Genomic DNA, 14,285 nt, shown 5'->3' on the forward strand with positions numbered 1-14,285 from the left:
CTCAGGTAAAGATTTCTGAGCAGCATGTTCTCTCTGACCCACAGTAACCCCGGAATGATCCTCATCCCTCAGACGTGTCGGCATCTGCACAGATCTCCGCGCAGCCTGGAGACTTTTCCCTGCTTATTTGTAGGGCGGCTCCTGGTTAATTTGAATTACACACCAGGAAGGAAGATGTTGATTTTTGAAGGTCTAAACGGAAAAGCAAACACACGGCACTCCAAGTATTCCACATGGGACTCTGTGTCTGGAGCAGCCCAGCTGTGCCGAGATGGAAAACCCTTCAGAGGGAAATTAGCCGGCTCTGAATCCAGCGTCAGCATCCATCATCTTTCCTCTTCAAAGATTTGGTCTTCATTAGAAACGCTGGTGGCATTAGTAACAGGGAAATGGAAAATCTTCATTTGATTGTCTTACTGCTTTAAGGTTCTCCGTAAAAACCAGTAATGGGCACCGGGAAAGTTTCCTGCTGCCCCAGAATCCTAGCTCCCACTAAAGTCAATATCACATCCATATTAAAGTACCCTCACAATATCCCTGCTTGCCACTGTTGAGCGATGACCTGACAATAAAATATTCAAAACTGGCCAGCTGTTCCTGATGTGCTAAAGATAATCCCACAAATCCCGCACAGCTTGCCTTCAGGCCCTCAGCTACCAATAAATTCCAGTCTGATGTGAGCTGAGTGTGTGCTGGGTGAGACCAAACCCAGTTTTGCTAGAATGAAACCAAACGTTCCGGTCGTGACTCTGCGGTTGCTGCTGTAATCTACTTCGTATCCCGCCTTCCGTTGGCTCTCATTAGTCTGAGTGTATTAGTTAATTAGCCGCTTTCTCTTTGGAGCACTTGAGCACGCGTTGTTAATCTTCACAGTCAGTGCAGGAAAGGTGAAAGGCTGTCTGTGTGTTGCTGAATAAAAGTCCGAGATTTTAGTTGCTAAAGATTTTTTTTTTCCATTTTTGCCTTTCGCACAATGTCTAATGTGTATTAAACACACACAAGCGGGTATTTCTATCTTTGTGAGGACTTCAGTAGAAACAATACCTTACCCAGCTTCCCTACCCTTGTCAGTATAGCACAAGCACGCACACACACACACATGCTTCAGAATCAACACCTCTCTAGTCTGATAAGAGGAGAATATTATGCCGTTTGACAGTGCTTGTAGATGATCCGCGCTGATAATGTGGCTGAATGTCAGATAACGGCGTGCGGCTGACTAAATGCTCTCCTCGGGGCAGGAACGTCGCTGCGTGCTCCTCTTGACTCCGTCAAGGCGACAGCTGCTCCGTCCCCCTGTCTCCCCTCCTCCGCCTCTTCGTCGTGTGATTATTTCCCCTCATCCAGGCTAACTGCTGCGTTGTTCCGTCGCCGTTCACCGGGTCCCCCCACCCCCGCTCGCCTGTTCTCGGTCAGTAGGTGGGAATGGAGCAACCATAGTGCTGAGGTGTGATGCAGGAGACGTCACTGAGCTCTTCACTGGAGATAAACCAGACCTCTGGGACACTATTGCTACAACATGAGGGTCTGAGATGGTGTCTGGTGCAGCTGCGGTTTGATGGAATGCCCCCGGTTAGGAAATCCAAACAGTTCCAGTATGTTTGTTAGGCCGGGCAGTATTGACGGATGATTTTTCTCCGCCGTTGTGTGATATCTACAGGAGGACTCCCATGGCGGTTTCACCGGCGTGATGTACGATGCCCACATGTGGTAGCGTGCGCTCGGACCTTTGGAAATTCATCACTGTTCTGTTACCGGAGCTTCGCCCCAGGGAATGTGTTCAGGTTTAGATCACTGAAAGAGCAATTTAGAACCATCTGAAATACAGTTATCTCATGTTCTATACTTGCTGATTTACCTAATCAGACCCCTTTATGTCCATATGCATGAAACCCTTCCATTCTTAATGAGCCAGTTAGATCCAGTGTGATACAACCCCCCCTCCCCCTTCCCCAAGCTGCACAAGTATCTGTCTTTCATTTATTTATTGGATATCTGGTCTGCACAGCCTGACTTCCTGGGCAGATGTCAAAAGATCAGCCGGAAACTTGCAGTAATGCGATCCGACAGTTTCGAAACCAAGTGCCTGTGGGAAGAGATGAACTGTAGTTTCCACGCCAGGCCACTAGGCGGCGTGGCTTGACCGACACTTCCTACATAGGACTAGCTGGAGTGATCCAGTTCAAACAGATTCAAATTGTGTCTTCTGCTTGTTTTCAGGAACTGCAAAAGGCATCCGCGTGTATGTTTTTGTGCTTATTCTCTCTAGTCACACTCATATCATTTAATTTTACACGTGCACATGCCCGTGTCCAGCAACTTCAGTAAATCCAGTGCACTTTAACGACCACTGTAGCGGTTGCTGTCGATTAACCACGAACAGGGTGAGAATTCAGGAGAAAAGCCCTTTGTGATGCGTTCGCCGCTTTCTGATGCAACGGGGAGCAACTTTTGCCTCCAGACACTGAAGGATTGAAAATTTGGGCACAGTGAAGGAGTCTGAAGCGGCGGGCATGGGCAACACTCGGGAAGCAGCTTAAGCCCCTCGACGACCTCCTGCTGGACTCGGTTTGGAATGTGATGGTTGCACTGGAATTTGTGAGAGGACAGAACGTCTCATGTTAAATTTGATTGCCGTTGTGGACGTGTTTTAGTCGTTTACCAGTTTTCCCATGTCAAAAACATGCAATTCTGTATGTGCCCTTTAACCAGAGCACAAACAAGCAGATAATTGAAGTCTATCTTTCACCAAGGAAACGGGGCGAAATCTGGCGCCTGCGCTCGACCCCAATTTCCTGTTAATTCTTGCTCATGTAAGTGAGGCTTCATGGTTGGGACACAGATAATCACATTACCGTTCTCAGGCTAGCCTGGGCGCGGACTCCTGCACAGGGAGACGTGATGAAAGTCGGCCATCTCATTTCTCAGATTTTCTGTAGGTTGCTGCGCGTTAATTCTTTCCCATGGCGATGTTGGAATACGCTATCTCGTTTATACATCAGTACACAAAGAAGGCAACACGCCCCAGCAGCAGCAGCCGCGCGACAGCTAAAACCAACAGCGGTTCTTTGGTAACGGGAGAGTAAAACAAGGCGAGAGGGCGGAAACGCTCGCAGATTGTGCGCGCAGATAATGTCATTAGATGCTAGATAACAGGATGTGTCTGACTAAATGTTCCGCTCGGGGCGTGGGGAAGGCGCTGCGCGTTCCCCTCGCAGCAGCGGGCTGTGTCGAGGCGACAGCTGCTCCGCCGCCGCCGCCGCCGCCTCTTCCCCTCCTTCACCAGCATTTGATTAGCGATGTACATGCGGGCCTTTCGTGTTCATCCATACCTGCTGTTCTCCACCTGCCCACGAGCAGCCGCCACGCACCCCGCCCGACCCCCATCCCCCCCAAACAGCCCATCTACGCAGGAAGATCTACGCTGACTGTGTTATGCTGCCCACGCCGTCACCATTCGCTGGGCTTTCTGTGCACTTCAGATATTAAAGACGGTTTTTATCAGAGCTTCCTGCCCCCCCGAGGGACCCAAGGCAGCTTTAGCAACCAATCGCTGTTCAGAATAAGACAGAATAAGATAAACAGGCAGATCAATAACGCTCTGAGAAGAGAATAAGCTCTGCATCAAATTGAGAGGAATAATACAGCGACTGCTGTGTATTAGAGTTTGGCACTTTTAAATGAAAGAAAACAACAGGAATTCAAATCAATGCGCTCCACAGATACCCATTTATCTACAATTGATTATAAATATATAGATTTTTTTTTAATGTTTGGCTATCGCACATGCAAAAATGACTCCACCCTACAGAAACACACTTTCTAGATGAGAGGCTAATCTCTGTATTTACATCCAAACATTGAACATTATTAATGTACATTATTTACACATCAGAGGTGATCGTGTGAATTATTGAGCGAGTAAGACGTGAACGAGTCAATCAGAAGTCACGTTAGCTCACAGGCTGGAGGCCTTGTTTACTTCTATCAGCGGGGGGTTCCTCTCCCAGCCCTGTCGAATGCGGGTCAGGGCCCGGTCCACGCAGGGGAGGAGCAGCAGGATCTTGAGAACCAGCACCACAGAGGGCACGATCAGGCAGAGCATGTAGCCCGGAGGAGTGTACCACTTATAGGTGGAGGGGCGGAGAAACTTGTTCCACCCGTAGATGTAGCCATGAGCGGTGCATATGGACAGGGTCAGGTGGCCCAGCTTAGACTGTGGAAAAAGAATCATGTGACTTTATTCATATGTCATAAATGGAGCTCTGGGAGAAATAACGACTAATGACTTAAACCACAACTTTGTTTCATACTTTTGTGTGGCTGGTGGGGTTTAGACGTGTTGCCATGGAGATAGATCAATGTTTTTCTCCAGGTGGCAGGGTAAATGTTGAGCTAAACTAAAGCAAATGCAATTTTCCTCAGAAATGACAACCTGTCAGCCTGCAGAAGGCTGTAAAATAGATCATCATCTTCTTGACACGCTCTTTTAGTTAATATTATTCAACATATTACCGGCAGGATCACATTTTAATTGAATTTCAGTCTTCTCCGACACTACCTTCATAAATGAGGACAATAGCCGTACTTGGCTTTTCTTATTTCTTTTAGTTGGGATTATTGTGTAATTGGTGCAAATCTGTTGGAGAACTTCAGAATTGCTAAATTAACAACTCTTTCACTGCTGCTGACTTTTGTAACAAACCATCACATCAGGAATTCTATGAGGGTTCTGTCCTAATGGAATGAACAGCAGCACCATATATCTCATATAGCAAGCAACGTGGTACAAATGGGTTTTGTTGATCCTTTAACAAACTTTACGACCAGATAACAGAGATTATCTTGGCCACGACCTCGATTTCCCTCCCTCTCCAGGGGGGCTAACTCAGAGTCTGACCTTTACACAAATGGACCTATGGCCCGCATTAACGACCTTCTCCCCGGGGATTACAACAGGTATCATAATTCCATTTAATGAATAACTTAACATTTAAAATCCCAGGATGAAGCCGGCCAGATTTTTCTCCCCGCGCCTCTGTCGTCTAGTTAGTTAATTTTATCTCTGGGGAGATTATTGCCTCTAACTGTTACGACACAAACTCGGTAGAAAACCCGGGCGCCGTGTAGGGATCATAACGGTCTTAAAGGCCATTGGCTATTGATTGTAAACACTGATAAGTTGCACGTGCACATTTGTGTCCCGCGAGCCGACCTGAACAAAGCTGAACTCTCTCCAGCTGAGAGATCCTCCCACCGAGGGGAGCGACGTGAGTCCCAGCAGCAGGTAGAGGAAGAAGCCCAGGATCCCCAGCACGTAGAAGGAGTCGGTGCCCCACGCCTCCTTGTTGTCAAAGTAAAACGGGGTGGTTTTGTTGTTCTTCATCTGGGGGGAGACAGAGCGACAACGACAGTAGTGTCAATATGGCGAGTCCCCTCCTATACGCGTGGGGACGGCGGCGGCTGAACCAGATGGTCGTACCTCGTCCACCACGCGTGAGATGAGCTTGTGTCTGACGGCGTAGCGGATGGGGATGATGAATGTGTAGATTGCGTGAAGCAATGCCAAGCCCAGCGCGACCAGACCCATCTGCTTCCTGCACAGCATCCAGCGGTCCAGCCAGTTAGGGAAGCGCCTGGAAACGCACAGAGGCGAGGGGAGCACTTCAAAACGGAGACCCGTTTTTACAGCAGATTGGAGTTTTACGGCCTGGATTGAACTCGGACCGACTTGTATTTGGTTCCTCTGTAGAGCTGGAGAAAGGCGGCGATGCAACCGGGCAGGTAGCACAGAGACAGCATGACCAGAGAGACGATGGGAAACACCTGACGGACGAAGAGAATAAGCAACGACTTTAAAGGGAACCGGAACCTCCCGCCTACAGCACATTTAGGGAGAACAGGGCATGTTGCTACCTTGTTGGCCAGAGATATCATGATCCTATAGGAGATATCCTGGCCCGTCTCGACATACGCATAGATGACGTCTCTGATCAGCAGATAGAAGTAGAAGAAGCCCATAAGGCAAGCAGCCACCAGAAGAGGCAGCCTCCACTCAGGGAACAGTCGCAAGGGGAAGTCTTCCAGCTCCCTGGCTGCTGACAGACTCCCTCTGTCAAGAACGGTGAGGCCCAGTTTGGTGGCCATCTCGGACACTGCCTGCTTGGCGTTGGCGCTGTTGCCACACAGGTACACCTGGAACATGGAGGGAATTCATCTTTATTTGTGTCGCTTCCGTTACAATTGAGATTGGCTTTATCAATCTCCATCACAAAAATCAGGAGAATGAACCCTGAACAAGCAGCAGTGGCTGGAAATACTCCCTCTTAACAGGAGGAAACCTTGAGCAGGACCAGACTTATATGGGGGGAACGCTCCTGATTTTGAAAGAATGATGAATGACTTGAGTTAGACAGTGTTAGCACAGACAGAGACGGACAGAGGTTGGAGAATATTGAGATTACTGGTGTGTGTGTGTGTGTGTGTGTGTGTGTGTGTGTCTCAAATACTTTGCCACGTACATCTCTGCTACCTCTCTATCCGCATTCTGTCACCACACCTGTGATTAAAATCGATTTGCTGACACCTTAATGGAGGGACAACACTTGTTCGGAGCCATTGGGATGAAAAACGCTAATATTTTCATCAATGAAAACAGCGTTTTCCACGATGATGAGCTTCTGTTTTTCCGGGTATTAATAATTACTCCATTACTGTTGGATGACTTGCCGGCTCAGCTCAAAATTTGCGACGCCTGAATTCACCAACCATTTGGGCCGGCGCAGTCATTAGTTCTCCACGGTGCCACTTCAGTCACTTTGACATGAAATCCATAGAATCCACTTGCATCTTTCTAAACACCTGCCTAATTTACATGCATGGTATGAAATCTTCTTTCCAGCTCATGCTGTGCCAACAGTTATTAGCGCACTCGTGGCCCTGTGATAAGCCAATCACAGCACCACCGAAGAGTAAAAAGCAGAACTGGAAGAAAGAGTCCTGGAATAATGATAAAAACCCAAACCGGTACGACTCAAATGGGCTCGGCACCTTGAAATAAACCTATAAAGTTTTTCGCTAACGGCTAAAAAAATCACACAGATTCCGCACATCCTGCATAACCTGCACGCTCCATAATCTGTTTGTTTTAATGTGGAGGACTAACGAACATGCAGCACACACGAGTGTTCAAAGGGCCAAAATAGGAATCTGATTATCTTAGCAATTAAGCGCGCTAACACGTACCCGCACAGACGGCGGGAGGAAAGTTTCACTCTGATGCCAATAAGGTCTGCAGATTGAATCGAATTGGGCTGAATTGAGATGAGAGGGAGGGTGGGGGAAGAGGGGGAGGCATTCTGACAGGCGTATGGCGGAGATTGAACAGTTTTTTCCCCCAGGTGTGTGAATAAGTGGACCGGGCAGCCAGCCATGTCTCCCGACATTACTGAGGCAGGAACAGCAGGGGACGGCCGACAGACCAAATCTCCATCTGAATGTAAATGGGATGGAGACACCGCCCCGCTGTGGATCTAATCAAATTGCTGGTCAGAGAATGGCAAGCGTGGAGAAATACACACTGTAGCCGCATGCGTCTTCACGCCGCTACCTGTTTTCAAAGAAAATAGAGCAGTGCGGAGGTATCTGGGCATGCATGGAGGGGGCTGTTTGTGAGTGGAGGCAGATTCAGGTTTGGTCTCCAGGGGGTCCAGTCTGTTTGTGTTGCTCTTTGTAGCTGTGAAAGGTTCTTTACTCCGCAACATCATGAACTGTATCTGTGTGTTTTTGCAGGCGTTGTCCTAATTTTCCTTCTCATTGTTAAGGAAAGAGGGCAGAATCAATCATTTGTAACAACCCAACTCCTCGTTTGTTTAATGCAAATGAGCTTCAGAACAGTCGCTAAGGAGTCCGAGAGCTGCTTATTCCAACTGTAATCCAGGAAATAAGGAAGCTGCTCTGGTCTGAAGTGGAACGTGTCTCATCACGAAGAGATCCGCTCGGTAATCTCCTCTCCTGTTACCGATCTGTCTCTGTATCTTCTACCGAGTCAAACAAAGCCTTCCTTAAATCTGAGAAGCTTCTCAGCTGTTGCTCTTGAAACCCTCCCGCAACTTTTAACGTATTCCCACATCTCACCTGTTTCCCTGCCAGAAGGCCGTTCTGCAGGGCCCAGGCAGACAGCGTGTTCAGGCCCTTCACCACATCGGCCCCGGGGACCAGTCTGAGGAACACACGACATGGATTTGACTTGTTATTTTTCCTCCAATACACACAGGTCGCAGCTAAACGTCTCAAAATCAATGTTGACGGTGTTGCTGTGAAGAAAAATGCAGAACAGGCTTCTTTGTCGGGGGAGCTACACCCTCTTTTTCATTTCTTTTAAGTTGGAGTGAAAAGTTTTGACGTCCTGTTGGGAAGACTTTACCACAAGCATGGAAAACTTTGTTGCGCAACTATTGCGCAACAATGTTGAAAATACTTATAGATTCCTATTTATATAAAATACTATAAATCTATATAGCATAACTCAAGTAACTAGGCAGGAGACATATTTCTTTATCCTACCTCTGCAAATAGGCAGCATTGGCTTCTGGGTAGATTCCCTTTTTCAGGTTGTTGCTGAGATCCACCAGCACCTTTTACACAACACATCAGCACAGTCAGTCTATTATCTTGCTTTTCCCGTCTTTGATCTTTTCCCAAAATTCAGCTGACTTCATTTAGACACGAACGACGTCTAATTCACCGATGTTTTCACCACCGTGAACTCTGGTAATGCTGTAACAACTATATTAGCTGCTTTGGATTAGCATGAACTGCGTCCACCAATCGCCAAAAATAACGTGATCCGTCACCGTAATGCCACATTTTAAGACATAAACTTTCTATGCATGTTGACCAGTAATTGACCAAAAAAGGCAAATGTGTATTGGAGATGTTTCCCAGTTTAAATAAAAAAACTGTTGGGGTCCAGTCTGGTAGCAAGAAGATGACGACAGAGCCGCTCCAACGACATGGTGGATGTAGGAGACAGCAGGTGGTGAACAGAAGAACAGATACACGCAGAGTTTAGAGAGGGACTTCTGTTTGTTACAGCGCCTGAAGTCCGTCTAAATGGAGCCGCCTCGCAGCGCTGGGGTTTGTCTGGCTGCGTCTCTGAAGGTTTAAAGTTGAACCGTAATGGCTCCAGAGACGGGCGGGCTCGTTATCACCCTAACGTCCCCAGATAGTCTGACTGCAACACCACTGTTTCCTCAAACGGCACAGTTGAGCACTCGCCTTTACACAAGTTTGGACTGAACGTGCGCTCAATGCTAAAGATTCTACCTTTCCTTTAAGATGCGGCGTGAGGGTCGTCAGGAAGTCGTAGTGCTCCCTGTGAACGCAAACAAAGATCAGGGAGGCTTCCTTGGCTGCTTCTGCGTGGCTCGCCACCTGAAAGGAAACCTGCGTTCAGACGCGTGCACGGTATTCTCATCGCTTCCGGCCGTTGTACCACGCCGAGGTCCTGCGGAGGTTACCTCAGCCCCCTGAGGCACGGGGCCGCAGCTGTGGGGTCGGCGGCTGCCGTACACCACCCTGTACCCCGACTGGAGCAGACGCAGGCCCAGAGAGCGACCCAGGTCCCCCGTCCCGAAGATGCCCATCACCTCCGGGGCGCCCGTGGCGCCCACAGGATGCAGAGCCACGCTGTCTGGCTTCACATCGCTCTCGACTCCCATGTTTACTGACTGCGTGGTTTCCCGGGAGTCGGCGGCTGTATATTACTGTGGAATATGACCCCTACAAGGCCTCTCCCTCCACAAACGTGCACGTTGGTTGTGTTGGCTGCTATTACGCTTGTAATCAGGATCACTTATCGCAAGTTTGGGAGTGTAAAATCATGTTTCTAGTCCAGTCTGAGAGTCATTGTAAGTCAGGGTCCAACGATCTGGGCGTTATCTTTTTATCTTTACATTCCCCAGGGAGATGGCTGGATCCAGCAGGATCGAGGACCCCCTGATCCGCTGCACGGGGAGCCATCTGATCTCCGTGGATGTAAGATTAACCTCAGCCTGACATTGGTTTTCAACATCTCCTCACTTCTTGGAAACACAAACCGCTTCAAAGGCAATATCCAGTTTGGCTTTCACATTCTAGCAGGAATAAAACAGGGAAGAAATTGTGTTATGCGGCTTTCCAGGGCTGCCTTTTTCTATCTCTTCTGTCTCCACGCTAGACGCGGCGCCATGTGGGAGATTCTGGCCCACAGATTCATTATCATTTCAAAACCCACTGTTCCAACCAAACGGCTGGCAGGAGAATTTGTGCAAATTTAGTGTTCATGCGCCTGTGGCTAAAACATCTGCAGCGTTGTGACATGAGCAGATTCAGCGGAGCGGAAAGCAAGCCCGACGAGTGTGTTTTGTGTGGCTGTGGGAAGCATCGTTTTGCAATGCTGTGTGTGTGTGTGTTGGTATTGAGTGCCAAAATACTCATTCTACTAATAAAGTGAGGACATTTTTTTACAAAGCGGAGCCATTCTGGCCTTGAAAGACATGGTGTTAAGGTTGAGGTTAGGTTTAGGGTTGGGGTAGGAAAATACAAGTGTGTGTGTGTGTGTGTGTGTGTGTGTGTGTGTGTGTGTGTGTGTGTGTGTGTGTGTGTGTGTGTGTGTGTAAATGGGTCAGATGATCAGCACTAAAGTGCCTCAGCTGTGACGTGCAGCACCTCGGGACTCGTGGTCCTCAGATGGGGACGATACCTGACCGTGGAGGTGACACATGGCATCACATCAGCTTTATCGACTATTTGCGCAACTATACGCTCCCGACCGTAACAGCGGCCTCGTCAAAATCACAATCGCCGACCGCGCGTACATGGCCGGGAATATTTATGGCACAAAAAAGCGGCGCGTTACCTCAGGAGCTTTTATAGTGGAGTCCATAACTAAAGCATTAATGTCTACCTGGGGGATATCGCAGTAAAATGAGAAATCATTTTATGCCTAACCTTTAAGGCATCCATTCACTTGTAGCGCTGCTGGAATTGACCTGATAGCAGATTCACTCCGATGACTCATTTATTAGCCCTGCCTCCAGAAATTCTTTTCTTCTCCTCTTTATTTGCAGCCCTCAAACTTCTTTCTTTCCTTCTTTCTTTCCACACACATCTGCTTGAAGTTGGTCTGCTTTGGTGCCACTTGACAAATGGGCTTCTCGATTCGCGTTAGCCTTAGAAACGTTCAAATCTCCCCGCGTTCACCAGGAGCCCATCACGCTGCTTTAAGTGCGCTGTCAATCTCCACTTGTCAGCAACCAAAATAACTTTGGCCTGAAACGATTCAGTTGATCATAAAAAAGGATAATAGCAGTTTCTTCTGCATGGCCGTGCTCCCTTGGCAGCAAATTTATTATTTCATTCGCCATTATAGGACAGTGACAGGACACAACCACAGACATTTCACCGTTGTCAAAGCTCTACCTCGTATTTCCATTAGCAAGCAGCGGAGGCGCTAACAGGAAGCAGAGTGAGTCTTGTGACACGATGAAAGATTCTGAAGAGGCCAAACTTCTGATCCTCAAATTTGTGCGCTGCATTATTGAGGCGCAGTACATTTTTGATATCACAGAACAAAAACTGAGCCGCTGCCTGTTTTGTAAATATTGAATGGAGCGCCTGATCAATTCACTTCCATCAGTAGAAGCGGCAGCAGGATTTTCTTCACCCCATTTTCTTTTAGAAACCCAAATTTGGAACATCTCCATCCAGGTCATCATGAAGATCACCTGGGAGTTTGATAGATTTTGGATCAGGTCGTCTTGAATCGTGGCCTTTCTGGTTTCCTGGTCCCCGACGTCTGCTGTCTTTGTTCTGTTTGTCCCATTTTTGCTTTTTTTTACATTAAAAGCGAATGCGGCTTCTATCTTTGGGTGATCTTAAGAGCCGCATTTCCAGAATGCTTTTTGCATAAAAGACAACGACAACAATGTTTCAGCGTCCCCTGACAGCATCTACGTGATCACCTGACGTAACCAGAGTCTGTTTTCCTCTTTGTGTCGCATCTGCGTGGGGATTCGCATTATTTCCCATTTGTTTGTGTGGAAAGCTGTTTTGCTCTTTGGATTGTCACTAAAGTGCATTATGTTCCTGCTCTTGCTCTTGTAAAGCCGTCTTTTTAGTGCACGTGTTGTCATGCTGACGGGCATGTTCCTGCTCCTGCGCCCATCTGCCGGCCACTTTTCTCACTCCCTCCATTGTCGTCGCACTCTTGCCTCTTCACCTTCTGAGGAAGAACCAGATTCAACCTGGCGCCAGGTTGACCTCGGCGGTCTCCCCAAAAGGTCCAGAGCGAATTTCTTTTTCGCTTATCTGCAAACATCTTCCGACATTTAACGGTAAAGCTCTTGGGGACGCGATTACACCAAACACACGCCGAACTGCCATTTTACAAATGCCAGGTTGGGGTTGTTCACAAGAGGAGGTAAGCAGGTGTCCGCTGGGGACGTGTGGGATCGGCTTTCGCCCTAATGTGACTGCAGATGTTAAACATTTGCAAGATTCTTGTGACAGAGCAAATCAAATTCTGATCTGGAGCTCTCTGGAAAGCCCGCAAGCAAAGACCGAAGTGTCACGGTGCTGATTTTCGGCTCCCGGGGGCACTGATTTGGGAGTTTTCGAGCAGTTTCCAGCTGCCGGAAGATACCCAGAATGATAAGAGGAAATATTGTTGGAGACATTTTTCGAGGCGGTTAATATATTGTACCCATTTCTGTGCAGCTGTGGTGAAGAAAGAGCCGCCTGCAGGAGGGAAGCATTCTGAGAGAATTCCACCACATGATGGCTATGACTTTAATGCATTTGGTATGAGGTTCAGATCGAGGCTGCGACTGCGCGCCGGTTTTGAGGTTGTCGAGAATCTGGACTGACAGAAGGAGAGAACGGCGACGATACAAAGAGAGACAGAAGGAGAAATGCAACTTAGAGACGCAGAAATTGTGCCTAAGAAGAACAAAGACTTTGTTCTAACCAGAGTTTCCCTCAAGTATTCCCGGAAATATTCTATAAATATTCCATTACCAGCCTCTCAGACAGTCACGTCGGGGAGGTTCATAATGAAAACACTTAGAATAGGTTTAAGGGGAACCAGAAATACTGTGGCTGAAAGGATAACCTATTTCTGCAGATGTTCCTCTTTGATGAAACTGCAGCCTCAGGCCTGACGATCACCCCCCGCTACTCGGCGCGTGTACTGTTTACACATCCTCTTCGGGACGTTCCAGTTGGGTTTGTGTGACTTTGCCGGTGTGTCCGTGCGCATGCTCGGGGTGACCTCATAGGCCTGTAAACTGAAACATCTCTGAGAACTCGGGTGACGTGGTCTCCTATCTCCGCCTAACAGGATGAGCGCCGGCTGCACGTTTGAAGTGTGGGATCTTATCTGGAATGTGAAGCTGCAGAAATCAGAGGCAGGGAGGCGTCGTGCGAAACTGCAGATTTAGAGATTTTCCTTTTTATGTGGCATGCTTAATTCAGAATCCGGCCCCTTATTTTTCCACCACAGAAGGGACGCACGCACAAAAAAAACCCCCAAAAAAACACACAAAGACAACAATCGTCTCATCCTCTCCTTGGAAAGCAGGATTTGATTATCTTTGCTCAACATCTTCCTTCCATCCCGCGTCACACTCTGTATTATATCTAAGATAGACGGAGCCAGGCGCCACCATTCTGGTTGCCACGCTGGGAGAGTCGAGATTGAAATCTCTGATGTGTCCGTGTCGTTCTATATAATCATATCTTTGACAAACAGCTGCGGTCTGCAAATAGAAGGCATCCAAGCGGCTCCTCCTTAGTTCCTGCAGGAAAATTTGCGGCCCATTATAATGCTGAAATAGGCCTAAATAAATTTCCAAGCCCGTCTCCTCGGCGTTACCTCCAGACACGTGAAATAGCTGACATGGTGCTGAAAAGGCTGACACAGAAGTCTAATTCTGTACGGATGAAAACCCACAGTCATACCAGGTAGAATTTCATTGCTCCACAGCAGGGGGGGCAACACAGCGGGCAAAACCCACCAGACTTTATGAAGGACTGTTTATTAAGGGGAATTAGGTGAACTGCTGATCTGTTTTGGTGCATAATATACATGCAATATCCAGAAAGGTCATTCTAGTCTCATTTTCCTGTAATATGGCTTCTGGGATGAGCCTGCTCTCACCATCCTGATCTGTGGGAAAAAAATGTTTTTAGGCCGGCAGCTGTTAGATCGGTAGCATACATTTAATTGGGGTCTCGTCTGTCAC

At 47.9% G+C, this 14,285-nt stretch overlaps 1 protein-coding gene across 1 annotated transcript; it reads right to left on the reverse strand.

Moving 5' to 3' along the window:
* Nucleotides 1-3,660: 3,660 nt before the first annotated feature.
* Nucleotides 3,661-9,722, reverse strand: LOC130532418 (metalloreductase STEAP4-like). The gene is made up of 9 exons (XM_057045074.1): nucleotides 9,522-9,722; nucleotides 9,328-9,435; nucleotides 8,566-8,636; nucleotides 8,137-8,221; nucleotides 5,917-6,195; nucleotides 5,732-5,826; nucleotides 5,483-5,636; nucleotides 5,216-5,386; nucleotides 3,661-4,216 (listed from the first exon to the last, which is right to left on the reverse strand). The coding sequence occupies exons 1-9, from the start codon at nucleotides 9,720-9,722 to the stop codon at nucleotides 3,959-3,961; spliced, it is 1,422 nt and encodes a 473-aa protein (XP_056901054.1). The 3' UTR covers nucleotides 3,661-3,958.
* Between the last annotated feature and the right edge of the window lie 4,563 nt (nucleotides 9,723-14,285).

Source organism: Takifugu flavidus, chromosome 10, assembly GCF_003711565.1.
Source record: "Takifugu flavidus isolate HTHZ2018 chromosome 10, ASM371156v2, whole genome shotgun sequence".
In the NCBI taxonomy this organism is placed as follows: domain Eukaryota; kingdom Metazoa; phylum Chordata; class Actinopteri; order Tetraodontiformes; family Tetraodontidae; genus Takifugu; species Takifugu flavidus.